The sequence below is a fragment of the Bos indicus genome, chromosome 15, assembly GCF_029378745.1.
Source record: "Bos indicus isolate NIAB-ARS_2022 breed Sahiwal x Tharparkar chromosome 15, NIAB-ARS_B.indTharparkar_mat_pri_1.0, whole genome shotgun sequence".
Taxonomy (NCBI): Eukaryota; Metazoa; Chordata; class Mammalia; order Artiodactyla; family Bovidae; genus Bos; species Bos indicus.
In genome coordinates, this window is record NC_091774.1 from 51,841,678 (window position 1) to 51,855,971 (window position 14,294).

The following is a 14,294-nucleotide window of genomic DNA, read 5'->3' on the forward strand; positions in this document are numbered from 1 at the left end:
AGAAGGAAGAATTTCAAGGAAAATGTGTGTAGTCAACCATAATACATATCAGGGACACCTTCTTCCTTTGTTTCACTTCTGGTTTGAAGAGACTAATGCAGAAATGATAAGTACTGGGTGTGACATAGTTATGTCTCCATTCCTTAGCCATGGCCAATTTGTTTAATTGGTGGCTTCTTTCTCTTTAAGTCTAAATGCGTCCCAGGGATACTTCACACAATTCTTTGAGGCAAAAACGTTGCTAGTTGCACAGGTGTGCCCTGTGAGTTGATGCCATTCTGCCACTAGTATGGCAGAATGAGTAAGTTAATCAGCTATCATTATTTTATAAAGGGAAAGTTGTTTGAGGGAATGTTGAAATATTTAACCATGATGGTATAAAATGTGTTCTAAAATACTCATTCAAAAGAGATGTGGCTGTTTACTTTAAACTGTGTTTTAGGACATGTTTTTAAGAAAAGAAATAGTTGACTGCTTGTGAGAAATCAACATTCCTCTTAACTTGGTGTTAGGATTTATTGTATTGGCAGATAACTTTGTATTGCTTACTGCTATTTCTGGTACAAAGAAGTCATATTTTATATTTAGAAAAATATATTCCTTAGATAGCAGTTACATTCTCTGTTACATAATTATTTAAAACTCAGCTTTAGGGAAAAGTAGATTTACTTCTGTAAATGATCAACATGCCTACTGATTTTTCTAAATTATTTTTCTGGGTGAAATTTTGTATTAACATATGTTTGATTACCCTAATTGGACCATTTGTATGTTTCAATGTTGTGATAAGACATTGTCAGGAAGACAAGTTCATTCAGCATATGGTCTTACCAAGAGAAATGAGATAAAATATTTGATAAAACAGAATACTGTTTCTTTCAGTTTGTTGTGTGAGTATGCCCAAGAAGGACTTTATGGACACTTAGCTGACTAAAAGATTCAGATTTTGTTTTACTTCCGAGTTTTGAGCCTAGAACTTAACTCTGTGTGTGTGTGTACGTGCGCGCACAATATCCATTTGAAAGTACTTGCTTGAGAGATTTGAAAGTAATGCTGCTCTAATGCCACAGCCCAATTCCAAGATAGCTTACAGATTCTTAAATTCTTTACTGTTACCGTCCCATTTTTCTTTCTAATTTATAGATTTTGGAACAAGTACCAGCAGTGGGGGACTTTTTGGAACTACAAACACCACCTCTAATCCTTTTGGTAGCACATCTGGCTCTCTCTTTGGGCCAAGTAGTTTTACAGCTGCTCCTACTGGGACTACTATTAAGTTTAACGTAAGTATTTTCCAGTCTTTGTGGAGTATTTTTGTCTCCTGTATATTTTTTTGCAGGATGAATTATAAAATTTCCTCTCTTTCCAGTTAAGCATAGGTTAGTCTCACTCTTCCTGAAATGTGTTAAGAACAGTATCTGGTAATAGTTGTAAATCCCATGGACAGAGGAGCCTGGCGGGCTACCGTCTGTGGGGTCCCAAAAGAGTCCGGTATGACTTAACAACTAAATAACAAGACAGGGAAAGTCATGAAACATAAATCTAGATTATAGTTTATATTTGAATTATAATCAAACTAGTTAAATTTGTATTTATAAGGTTGATTAAAGTAGCTAGTATCAGGAGTTCCCTGATGGCTTAGTGGTTAGGATTCCAGGTTTTCACTATCATGGCCTGGGTTCAGTCCCTGGTCAGGGAACTGAGATTCTGCAAATCATGCCATGGCCAAAAAGGGAAAAAACTAGTACAAGGTTCAGCTTGTATTTACAGAGTTCATAATTGACCTTTGAATGGTCAAAAATTCTTTATAGAAATAAAGAATGATGGGGCAAACTGTAAAAATCACTGAAAGTAAGGACTCTTTAAGGAGCTATATGGTATATCTCAGTATTCTATGTGCCAATTAGAAATAAAATTTTTGTTGCTGAAATGGCAGATTGAGGCAATAGAGTTTAGTGTTTTCTTCAGCTTTTTTGAGAGAATTTGGATAGAGAGAATGAAAGATTTTGTTTATGAAAATCTATGGACTACCACTTGATGTAAGATACCACTTGATGTGATTGCTTGGGAGATACTTAGGATAGGCTGGCACTGCAGTTAGCCTAATGGAAATCTCTGGCAAAAATAGGGATTGGAAAAATTTGTTAAAATTTACTCCAGAAAATAAAGAATTTCTTAGGCAAAGTAGTGAATTCATATTGCCGAAGTTAGAGTCTTGAATTTAAAGTTAAATGTAAATGATAGTGAAAAATATTGTCTGTTGTCTCTTGGAAAGTACAGTAATTGAGAAAATGTCATTATAAGTAGGAATCTTTAGTTACTAGTACCTTTGCCTCATAAGCTTATAGGAGGAAAAACCAGGCTTCCATATTTCTTAAATCCAACGATAGTCATAAAGCAGACACTTCAGAGCAGAATAGGAATTAGAACTCAGAAATAGAGGTTAAACGTATATATTGGGTAAATTGGATAAAGCTTTCCATACGCATATATTATTAAGTATATTTTAGTAGATAAGTGGATGGCTTGGTTATGGGATTAATCTCTGGGGGTTTTTTTGTTGTTTTTTTTCTCTGAATTTTGGATAGCAGTTACTGAGATTGACTTATGCAATAACCTTAATAAAAGGTGAGATTAGAAATGCAGAGTATTTAATCAAGTGCTGTTAAAACTGTCTTGTTCAGTAAAAGACGTAGGGGACTGGTTATAGAGTTCAATAGTTGAAGAATTGTGTCTAGGAGAGTAGGGTTATAAAGCTTGAACTTAAACATTTGCTTTAGACTTACAGATTTACTTTTATCTTCCTTTGCAGCCTCCAACTGGTACTGATACTATGGTTAAAGCTGGAGTTAGCACTAACATCAGTACCAAGCACCAGTGTATTACTGCTATGAAAGAATATGAAAGCAAGTCACTAGAGGTCAGTAAAATGCATTACAGAGTATCACCCTAACCTTTTGATTCTATTAGGGAGCAGCTTTTTTAAATGTTTCTGATTATGTTTTAGGATTTATGTAAAAAACTAACATCAACCAGTTTTTTTTTAATTAATATATTATTTATCGGTTATTTTAGACAAGGATGATATTCAGCTTGTATGTACCAGTATAGTTTACTAATAGTCTACTCTGATTGATAGCATTCTTTAGCATAGTACGTTTTACTGAGTGAATACGTCCATGTAATCAGGCTCCAAATCAAGACACAAATCATTACCAGCATCCCTAATGTCCCCTTTGGCCCTGCCAGAAGTCACAGTCCTCCCCTCCCAGAGGTTACCGCTATCCTGACTGCCCATGTTTTGCCCATTTTTGAACTTTATATAAATCTTGTGTGCTCTTAAGTGTGTCTGTCAAGATTGTGAAGTTTATCCATTTTGCATGAGGCTGTTCATTATGGCTGTGTAATTGTTGTACATTTTAACTGTCATCTCTGATTGTCTTCTGCATCCCAAATTGTGCTTGCTTCTTTGGAGTATACAGAAACACACTTACTTGTGAGACAGAACTCTTAAACTTTGTTGCTACTTTTCCTAAGTTTTCTGAATTTCTCAGTATCCTCCATCTTTTAATCAGCTAATCTTCACATTTGGGCTGTAAGTAGATAGGATTATTGTCTAAATGAAAGTATTATTGTCTATAAAAGAAAGTTTAAATTAAGATGTGGTTGTTTGGCCTGTAGTTTTCATGGTAATTATGGTGTGGATTTTAGTGTCCATTATATGCTACTGAAAATATTTTTCTATAATTATAATAAGTTAACTATTCCATAGTTTTCTGTTTTTTAAATCATGGTTCCTATTTGAACATAGAAACTGAATACTAAATTCGAATCTTTAGTCTCCTAAATAATTTTTTTGACTGTGAATAGATTTGGAAAATGTTTTCCCTTACTCTAGGAGCTTCGTTTAGAGGATTATCAGGCCAACCGGAAAGGCCCACAGAATCAGGTGGGAGCAGGTACCACGACTGGCTTGTTTGGGTCTTCTCCAGCCACCTCCAGTGCAACAGGACTCTTCAGCTCTTCCACAACGAATTCAGGCTTTGCATATGGTCAGAACAAAACAGCCTTTGGAACTAGTAAGCACTTGACATCATATTGGGCCCTTTTGAGGAGAGATGAACCACTAAAAGTAATATATAATTGTCATTTTTGTGTCTAAGTGCTATGGAGAAAAATGATTCAGGGGTCCTGAAGAATAGGAAATATCTGATATGTCTGTATGGGTGGGGAGAAATAATAGTATTAAGTGTATATGGTTAAGACGGGCTTCACTGATAGGTGAAGTTTGATCAGTGACCTGTCTGAAGAAGATGAAAGATAAAGCTATACAGAGTTCTGGGGGAATTCCAGCCAGAGGAAACTAGAAGTCTAAAAATCATTTTGCCAAATAGGAGAGAACAAGGGGAGGTACTGGAGGATGTAAGGAACTTCATAGGGCTTTGTAGGCCATTGTCAAGATTTGAATTATTGAGTCTGGAAGCCATTAGAGGGTTCAGGTAAAGCACAAGATTATGAATAAAGGATCATTCTGAAACTGCTGTATTAAGCATGTTGAATGGGGGCAAGGGTGGAAACAAGTCAGTTAGAAAAGCTGTTGCCCTATCCACATGAAAGGTGATGGTGACTTGAAGAGAAGGGTGCTGTGGTGATTGGTAAAAATGCCAGATTCTGAAACAAGTTTGAATGTAGAGCTGAGGAGATTTATTTATGGATTGATTTGATGTGGGATATGAAAGAGGGAAGTCTAGGATCGTTACTAAATTACTTTATAAAAGTATTACTTTTGTGAAAGTAATACATATATATGATATAAAATTCAAAAAATACATCACCAAACATCCTTTTTTTACCTCTAGTCACCAGTTTGCTTCTGTTTAAAAACAAGCAGATATTCTTCTATAGAGATACATATACAAATGAATACATATTTAAGTGGCATTTGTATTCTTTTCAGTTTTGGTGTTCTTTGATTTAAATTAGCCACATATTCATTAAATGCTACTATTGTGTTGTATCCTATGTTGGATACATTGCTATAAAGAGACAGCCCCTGTTTTGAAGAAAAACTTACTCCAACAAGGTTAAAGTACCCAAAGATAAGTGTGTTATCTTTGTAAAAGAGACAAAAAGCTGTCAGCTCACAAAGGAAGATTACTTAGCCCAGACTGGGTTCTTAAGATCAGAGTATTATTGTAGGAATTAGTCTGAACCAAATCTGGAATTAGGTGAAGGAGGATGAAAAATGAAGTGGTTATCCAGTTTGAGTAGTAAATGAATTTAGGGTAATTTAGGTATGTAATCAATAGCAAACTATTGCAGAAACTAGATACTGTGAGGCTTGGCATTCTGCCCAGCCCCCCAACCTTCCCATTTATTTTTTCTTGAAAGGTACAACTGGATTTGGAACAAATCCTGGTGGTCTCTTTGGCCAGCAGAATCAAACTACCAGTCTCTTCAGCAAACCATTTGCCCAGCCCACAACCACCCAGACCACTGGTTTTTCCTTTGGTAATACCAGCACACTAGGACAGCCAAGCACCAACACCATGGTAAGGAAACAGGTCTTGTTTGTAGAGCTAAGTAATGAGGCTTCTATATATCTGTCATATAAACTTGGAAAAATGGCAACTATTATTAATATTCTAAAGACAACTGACTATTTTAGGATATCTTGTAATCTAGATCACCTTTTTCAGGGTCTATTTGGAGTAACTCAAGCCTCACAGCCAGGAGGTCTTTTTGGGACAGCTACAAACACCAGCACTGGGACAGCATTTGGAACAGGAGCTAGTCTCTTTGGGCAGACCAGTACTGGATTTGGTGCTGTTGGTTCGGTAGGTTTTTACAGTTCGCTGTAATCTGAAGATGTATATAAAGCTGCTAAAGGAATTTCTAAGAAAAATTTGTCTTTTGGGAATTTCCTGGTGCTCCAGTGGTTAAGACTTGGTTTCACTGCCTGGGGAGGCAGTCCCTTGTTGTAGAACTAAAATCCCATAAGCCACATGGCACAGCCAAAAAACAAAAAAAAAACCCCACCAAAAAAAAAAAAGAATGCTGAATTTAAGAAAAGCAAAATCTGTCTTTCGAGTATTTTGGGGGAGTAATATTGTATGACTTGATACTGATAATAACCGAAAGCTATTTAGTACCCAAAAATAGGTAACTTTATAATTGGTTTATTTTCAGAAACTAGGTTCTTATTGAAACTTCTTTGTTTCTTCTGAACTAACCACTCCCATTGGTTAAATTGTGGAGTCTAAGTTGAGAGGCTTTTGCCCTTAAAATCAGATAATTTTAAATTCCTGTTTCTAAAAAAAAAAAGAAAAAAATCCTGTTTCTACCTTCTGTTTTGGGTGATAAGTTGGTATCATATTTGTTAATTATATATTTTTGGTGTTGATCAAGTTACTAAAATTTTATTCTTAAAGTTTTCATGCTGCTGGAGGCTTAACAATTTTTTTTTCTTTTTACATCATTTAAGGAAGACATTACTATTTAGGAGTACACTTGACTTAAAAAACAATAGTAAATACCTTTTAAAGAAACTAGGTGTCTATATTATGTGTCCATTACAACAAGCTTTGGACTCTAGTTTAAAAAAAAACAAAAAAAAACACCAAATCATGTGGTGGTTTTCATGGAGATTGAAATCTGTTGTATCTTATTTAAGGTGAGAAATTGAGAAAATTATCTTTAAAAAATGCTTCAGAAAGTTCTTATTTTTTTTAACAACTTTATTGGGGTGTAATCCACTTGCCGTACAATTCACCCTTTTGAAGTTTAAAATTCTTTGGTTTCTAGCTTATTCACAGATTGTGCAACTATCACCATAATCAATTTTAGAACATATTTGTCACCCTAAAAAGAAATGTCATCCCCATTAATAGTCACTTCTCGTCCCAGTCAGTTCAGATCAGCTGTGTGTGTATTTACCTATTCTGTGTATTTCCTGTAAATGGAATCACATCTTTGGTGACTGATTTCTTTTACTTAGCATAATGTTTTCAAGGTTCATCCATGTTTTAGCTTGTTTAAATTTTTTACTGTAACTTGCTGCTGGCATATTCAGTACATGATAACATTTTTGTTACCAGGTAAAAAATAATTTGATTGTCTTGTTACTTTTTTATTTGTCTCACTGAAATACTACGTTTGGTGAGGTGTTATCATTAACTTCTCAGGCTAGGAGCGTTCTGTTTGTTAATCTTGCTCAGATTAGATATTTTTCTGAGAGCCATTATTCATCCTTCTTCATACCTTTTTCATAAAAATTATGACATCTTCTCTCCCTTACCACAGACCCAGTCCAGTATACCTGATTATCTATTTACTGTTTAGAGTACGTATTACATACTACTTAAAATTTTCCTGTGTTGTGTTCTTTTTAGACCCTGTTTGGAAATAACAAGCTTACTACGTTTGGAACCAGCACAACCAGTGCTCCTTCATTTGGTACAACCAGTGGCGGGCTCTTTGGTAACAAACCAACCCTGACTTTAGGAACCAATACAAACACTTCCAATTTTGGTACATACAAAAAGCAGGTTTGACTCTCTTAAAGTTACACTGACTATACCACACATCATTCTCCTGATTCATATTATTGGGAATATTTTAAAATTTGCAGGTAAGCTCTGACTTGATAGGAGATTACCAGAGGGAAAAGCTTAAACTCAAGGACTTGGGTTAAGATGCCTGGAAGAGATATAAATTGCCTTAACTTATATTCTTTGACTCCCTGCTTTGGATAAAATGGAATATTTAATGGATGCAGTAGAGGTATCTTGCAGAATGTTGGTTCTCTGATGGAGGTAGATTATTTTCAAAATAAGAAAACATTTTCGTTGGATTACCTCATCAATAATTGAGAAACAAAAAGTGAAACACATTTGGTTGAGATAACACATTGTTTTAGACCAAGTTCTTTCACACAGGAAGGTAGTGAACAGATGAGATTTGATGATCCTTTTTAAACTTTTTATTGTTTTGTGTTTTGTTGTTTTTTTGAGATTTGAGGATTCTTATTGAAAGTTGAAGCCTTTCTGATTTGAGGGATTGTTCAGTAATTTTCCTATAGTTGGCAAAAATGTTTTATTTTGAATACATATTCATGGGGAAAAAAATTGGACAATAGCAGGTAAGATTGAATGACAGAAAAACAAACTTTAAACTGCTCTTCAGAGATATGCTGGAAATTTTTTAATTTGTTTAATAGAAACTTTATTATTTTAACTGTAACTATCTAAGTAAGTTTTCAAACAGTTTCACCATATTTTGAGTTAAATCAGTCACGGAAAGTTCATTTCATTACCAAAGGAAATAGTGATTGAAATACTTCTTTAAAGTATTTCATGTACCAGACATAACATTAGGCTCTGGATATCTAGTGGGAGATGAGTACAAGCATATCGTTATTTGCCTTAAGTCAGCAGTTAAATTTTTTCAGTGAGTTTTTTAAATGATCTTGTATTGGAAAAAGAGGCTGCATTAACTATCTATTGGAATGGTATATGTTTTCATAGAAAGGAGCTATGTGAAGGGGATAGATAAATCTTTGTCAGGTACCAGTTCTTAAATTAATGTATTAATATTTGATTTGATTTTTATAACCCCTTTCATTGTTATAAAGTGAAGTGTGAAGAGTGAAGTTGTTCATTCACTCCTAGTAATGCTTATCATTCTACGTATAGACATTCTACCTTTTTGTCTGTACTCTATGAAAGAATGGTCTTGAGACAGTGGACTTAGTTAGCATGGATATCAGTTTTGTGTATTTGTTTCTTATCTATGAAATAAGATGAGAAAGATAACTTAAGGGTTAAATCAGTGTTTTTCAGCCTTTTTAAATCACTGTCACTCCCTTTTCCCCAGGGATCCTTTGTAGACCTTTTTCATGCTCACCTCATGAAATTTTAATACCTCGTATATTCTGTGTTATTTGTTTATGTACTGTGGCTCTTTGGAAGACCATAAACCATTTTTAATTGATGATAATTGCTTTACAATATTATGTTGGTTTCTGCCATACAACAACTTGAATCAGTTGTAGCCCTCCCTCTTGAACCTCCTTCCCACCCCAACTGCATAAACTATTTTATCTATGATTTTTTTCTCCCCCTTAAGAGGTAATTTTGATCCCTTTGAAAATGAATGTTTTTTTGGTAGCACACTTGATGTTCTGAATTAAATATATTTTCTATCTGACAAGGTATTTGTGTAGACTACTTAATTTGGAAATGAAAACTCTCATCTTTATTTGATGTGCCTCACTAACTTATGTGCTGAATTGTCCTTTTTTTTTTTTAAATCCTTAATGCTGACCTAGTGCCTGGCATAGAGTAGGTGCCCACTAAGAGTTTATTAATGAATAAGCCCTGAGAGGAAAGACTCCCAAGAAATACAGATTGCAGGGTGACAGGTTTTGTTTTACTCTTGGGTGAACTTAATCATTCCATTACCACCGTAGAGGGATCCAGATCTAAGTGAGACTTTCTTTGTATTCCTCTTGTCTTGGGAAGCTGTCAATTTGATGTTGTGGGCAGAGATATTCTTCTGATTTGGAAATAAGTCATATAACAAATCTGGAATTGGAATAAGGTTGCACAAAGATTTGTTGCATTGTTATATCACTGTTCGTTGCATGTTACCCAGTATGGGATTGTGTTTCATTATGGTAATGATAAATCCAGAGTTTAAAAGGTTGGAATACTTGCTACAATTGATGTTGCCACACCCTTAAGTCATTCTTTAGAGTCATCTGTTCCTTTTCTTAGTAATTATTCCTAACAAGGACTAGTTTAAGACTGAGTATATGACAGTGTCAGTTTCTGAATGAAAGGAATAGTTTAAGGAGAGAAATTACAGGCAGGATGTTAGCACTGGTGAGCAAGTTAGGTTGAAGATCTTTTGAGTATTGATCTTTTGAGTGTTCAATTCAGTTCAGTCGCTCAGTTGTGTCCAACTCTTTGCGACCCCATGAACCACAGCATGTCAGGCCTCCCTGTCCATCAACTCCTGGAGCTTTGAATAAATTATTGGTTATTCATGCTACATGGGTAAGGTTTGAGTTATTTGTACATAAACATCTGATTTTTTTTAAGCTTTTAAAAAAATTGATACATAGACATTACATTTCAGATGTTTAATGTAATAGTCAAATATTTGTATATATTGTGAAATGTTTACCACAGTAAGTCTAAGTAACGTCTGTCATCAATAGAAATTTTTTCTCATGATGAAAATTCTAAGATCTCCTACTCTCTTCAGTTCAGTCGCTCAGTCGTGTCCGACTCTTTGCACCCCCATGAACTGCAGTGCGCCAGGCCTCCCTGTCCATCACCAACTCCCAGAGTTTACTCAGACTCATGTGCATCGAGTCGGTGATGCCATCCAGCCATCTCATCCTCTGTCATTCGCTTCTCCTCCTGCCCTCAATCTTTCCCAGCATCAGGGTCTTTTCCAGTGAGTCAGTTCTTCACATCAGGTGGCCAAAGTATTGGAGTTTCAGCTTCAGCATCAGTCCTTTCAATGAATATTTAGGACTGATTTCCTTTAGGAAATCCAGGGCTCCTTTAGGATGGTTTAATCTCCCTGTAGTCCAAGGGACTCTCAAGAGTCTTCTCCAACACCACAGTTCAAAAGCATCAATTCTTCAGCGCTCAGCTTTGTTTATAGTCCAACTCTCACATCCATACATGACTACTGGAAAAACCATATATACCTACTCTGTTAGCAATTTTCAGATATGCAGTGCAGTATTTTTAACTATAGTCAGCATGCTATGCCTTAAAATCCCAGGAGTTATTTTATAGCTCTAAGTTTGCCCCTTTTGACTCTCCGTCACCAATTTTGCCTGTCACCCACCCTCTGCCTCTGGCAACCACTGATCTGTTCTCTGTATTGGTGAGCTTATTTTTGTTGGTGGTGATTTTGTTTTTTAAGATTCCACAAATAAGTGAGAACACTTGTCTTTGTCTTGTGTCACTTATTTATATTTGATTTTCTTTGCCTTGCTTAATTCACATAGCATTATGCCCATAAGGTCTCCCCATTTTACACAGATGCAAAGTTTTCTTTGTATTTTGTGGCTAAACAATATTTTGTTACACATATATACCATGTTTTCTTTACCCACTCATCCACTGATATGCACTTAGGTTGCTTCCATATCTTGGCTATAGTAAATAATGCTGCTGTGAATATTGAGGTACATATTTGTTTTCAAATTAGTGTTTTCGTTTTCTTTGGGTATATACCCAGGAGTGGAATTGGTGAATTGTATGGTAGTTCTATTTTTTAATTTTTTGAGAACCTTCCATACTATACTGTTTTCCATCATGGCTGCACCATACATTCCCACCAACATTGTAGGAAGGGTCCCCCTTTTCTCCACAGTCTCACCAGCACTTATTTTTTTTTATTGTATGATTTCATTTATATAAAATGTTCAGAATAGGCAAATCCATAGAGACACAACATAGATTGCTGCTTGCCCTGGGGTTAGTGGGGGTGTTAAAGGGATATGAAGAGCAGCTGCTAATGAGTACTGTACTGGGTCAGATAGCACCCCCCACCCCCAATTTAGAACAAAAATGTTCTAAAATTGATCATGGTGATTTTGCACATCTTTGTGGATATACTAAAAACTAAAAATATACTAAACTGTACATTTTAAATGGATTGATTTTTTGGTGTGTGAATTACATCTCAATAAAGTTGTTATTAAAAATATTTAAAACTATAAAAAAATACCAAAGAACGAACAAGGTCCTTGAGTAATCCCAACACAGAGAACTTCCACTTTCAGTCAGTATATTAAAGTGTGACGAGGTTGAGAGTTAAATACTGCTGCTGCTGCTAAGTCACTTCAGTCATGTCTGACTCTGTGCGACCCCATAGACAGCAGCCCACCAGGCTCCCCCGTCCCTGGGATTCTCCAGGCAAGAACACTGGAGTGGGTTGCCATTTCCTTCTCCTCACCAGCACTTATTATTTGTTGTCTTTTTAGGTAGTAGTCGTTTTGACAATGGTGAGGTGATGTCATTGGCTTTGATTTGTATTTCACTGGTGATTAGCTATGTTAAGCATCTTTTCATGTACCTGTTGGTCATCTGTATGTAGTGTTTAGAAAGACGTCTGTTCCTGTCCTCACTGCATTTTTTTAATTGGATTTTTTGCCATTAAGTTGTGTGAATTCTTTATGTAGTTTTGAATTTTAGCCACTTATCATATATATGATGTGCAAATATTTTCTCCCATTCAGTAGATTGCCTTTTCATTTTGTTGTAGTTTCCTTTGCTGTGCAGAAGCTTTTTAGTTATAGTCCCGCTTATTTATTTTTCTTTTGTTGCCTTTGCTTTTAGTGTCAGATCCAAAAATCATGACCAAGGCAGATATAGAGGAATTTACCCCCTATGCTTCCTTTTAGGAGTTTTATGATTTTAGATCTTGTGTTCAGGTCTTTAATCCATTTTGTTTATGGTGTAAGATAATGGTCCAGTTTTATTCTCTTATGTGTGGTTGTCCAGTTTTCCCAGTGCCATTGGTTGAAGAAACTGTCCTTTCTCCATTGTGTATTCTTGGCTCTTCTGTTGTAAATTAACTGATTGTTGATTAATTGTTCTTAATTTTAACTTAAAGTTGTTTTGAAATAACTGAGTTGATAAACCTTTGTCAGTGAGAATCTGTGGAAATGTGTGGTATAAACAGTGTAAGTTGGGACTTATTTCCCTCCTGTGGGTTTGAGGTAGTTCACAAGTATCTTGTTTTCTGCTGTTTATAGGACTGGAAGATCTTTTTTGGTAAAATTTTAACTCAGGAAAACAAAGAACATCTCCAGTACATATTCTGGTTTTTTTGTTTTGTTTTTCTTTAAAGAAAATTGATTGTGCTTGAGCAGGCAGTACTCCATTTTTGTGGCATAGCTATTAAGACAATTGAAAAGATTTAATGAACGCATGAATTAAATATATTGGAAGTATGTCAGATTACTTGCTTGGATTTTTAAATGACATTAGAAATACGTTTTTAAAAAACTTTTAAAGTAAAAGTTTTTTTAAAAACTTTTAAAGTTTTAAATTAAATTAAACTTTAAAAAAAGTTTAAACTTTTTTTCTTTGCATTTTTAATTTAGATGTAAATTCAAAACTGGCATGACACAGTAAAATATTCTTAGTTGGTGACACTGATATATATTCCAAAACACTTTATTCTAATGTGTTTTAAACTTGTTCACCTCCATGATACCTTTATAAAAGACTTCAAATGTTTCATAAGCAGATCTTGATGGCCAGTGGTTAGTTTTTCCCTCTTATCAAAAGAAATTAATGGTATGTTCATTAGCTGTTTTGTTGATGTTTAGCTCCAAAAGGAGCACAGAAGTTGTGGACATATGTGAACAAAAGAGAAATAATAGCAATAGCAGCAGAGGTGTGATATGTACATGTCTTTGTGGGGAGACCTCTGGATTTTAGAAGGGAATCACAGGATTTTCTTTAAACAGTGGGGTCTCAGTGAAAGGATGGTTTGGTTCAGCTCTCCATCACCTCTGATAATGAAATAATTCAACTCAAAGTTATTCATAGATACTATTCATTATCTCTTTTTAACTGTTAGCTAGCTGAGTCCTTGCGTGCTCCTATAAGCTGATTGAATTTGACACCATTAAAGCTTCTCAATGTGTGATTACAGCCACACATTACTATCCATACAAGGTCCATCTGTTCAAAACAGAGCCTGCTGTAGAGATTTTTATAGGTAATCTTCACTTAGCGAGAATCTTTAGGTTCAGTGAAGTGTCTTGGTTGACTGTCTTATTTTTCAGTGAAAATTTGAGGGAATTATTTTTCTTCTTCTATTAATTAAGCATGAAGCATAGAATGGAGGCTTTGAGAGGACTTTTCTCGTGGTCCAGGGATGTGGGTTTGATCTGTGGTCAGGGAACTAAGAATCCCACATGCCAAGCTACAACTGAGACCTGAGGCAGCCAAATAAATTAACTAAATTTAAAAAGAACAATGGAGGCTTTGAGTCTTACAAAGGGAATGTTCCCCAAGCTCAAGCACAATCACTTTGCTTTAATATTGGGTATTATCCTATACTGAATTAAGTCTAAAATGTAATTAAGTAAATAGGAAGACTGGGGTCTGTTTATGGTTATCAAAAAAAATTTTTAAGTTAAATTAGCCTGCCATTTAAGATTTCTAAATGCCAAAAAATGAAAGGATGTAAAACTTACGGTCAGACTGCTTTGTTTTAAATTCCCTTGTACAGGAAATTGAGAATTGTGTTAA

At 35.1% G+C, this 14,294-nt stretch overlaps 1 protein-coding gene across 3 annotated transcripts in view; it reads left to right on the forward strand.

Moving 5' to 3' along the window:
• NUP98 (nucleoporin 98 and 96 precursor) overlaps positions 1–14,294 on the forward strand; it is an 86,879-nt gene that overhangs the window by 14,224 nt on the left and 58,361 nt on the right. Inside the window, exons 5-10 of one of the 3 annotated variants that reach the window (XM_019974489.2) lie at positions 1,144–1,283; positions 2,813–2,920; positions 3,899–4,079; positions 5,392–5,552; positions 5,700–5,837; positions 7,392–7,530. In XM_019974489.2, the coding sequence (XP_019830048.2) occupies positions 1,144–1,283; positions 2,813–2,920; positions 3,899–4,079; positions 5,392–5,552; positions 5,700–5,837; positions 7,392–7,530 (867 nt within the window). The remainder of the gene's footprint in view (positions 1–1,143; positions 1,284–2,812; positions 2,921–3,898; positions 4,080–5,391; positions 5,553–5,699; positions 5,838–7,391; positions 7,531–14,294) is intronic. The other 2 variants (XM_019974491.2, XM_019974490.2) reach the window with 2 other exon arrangements.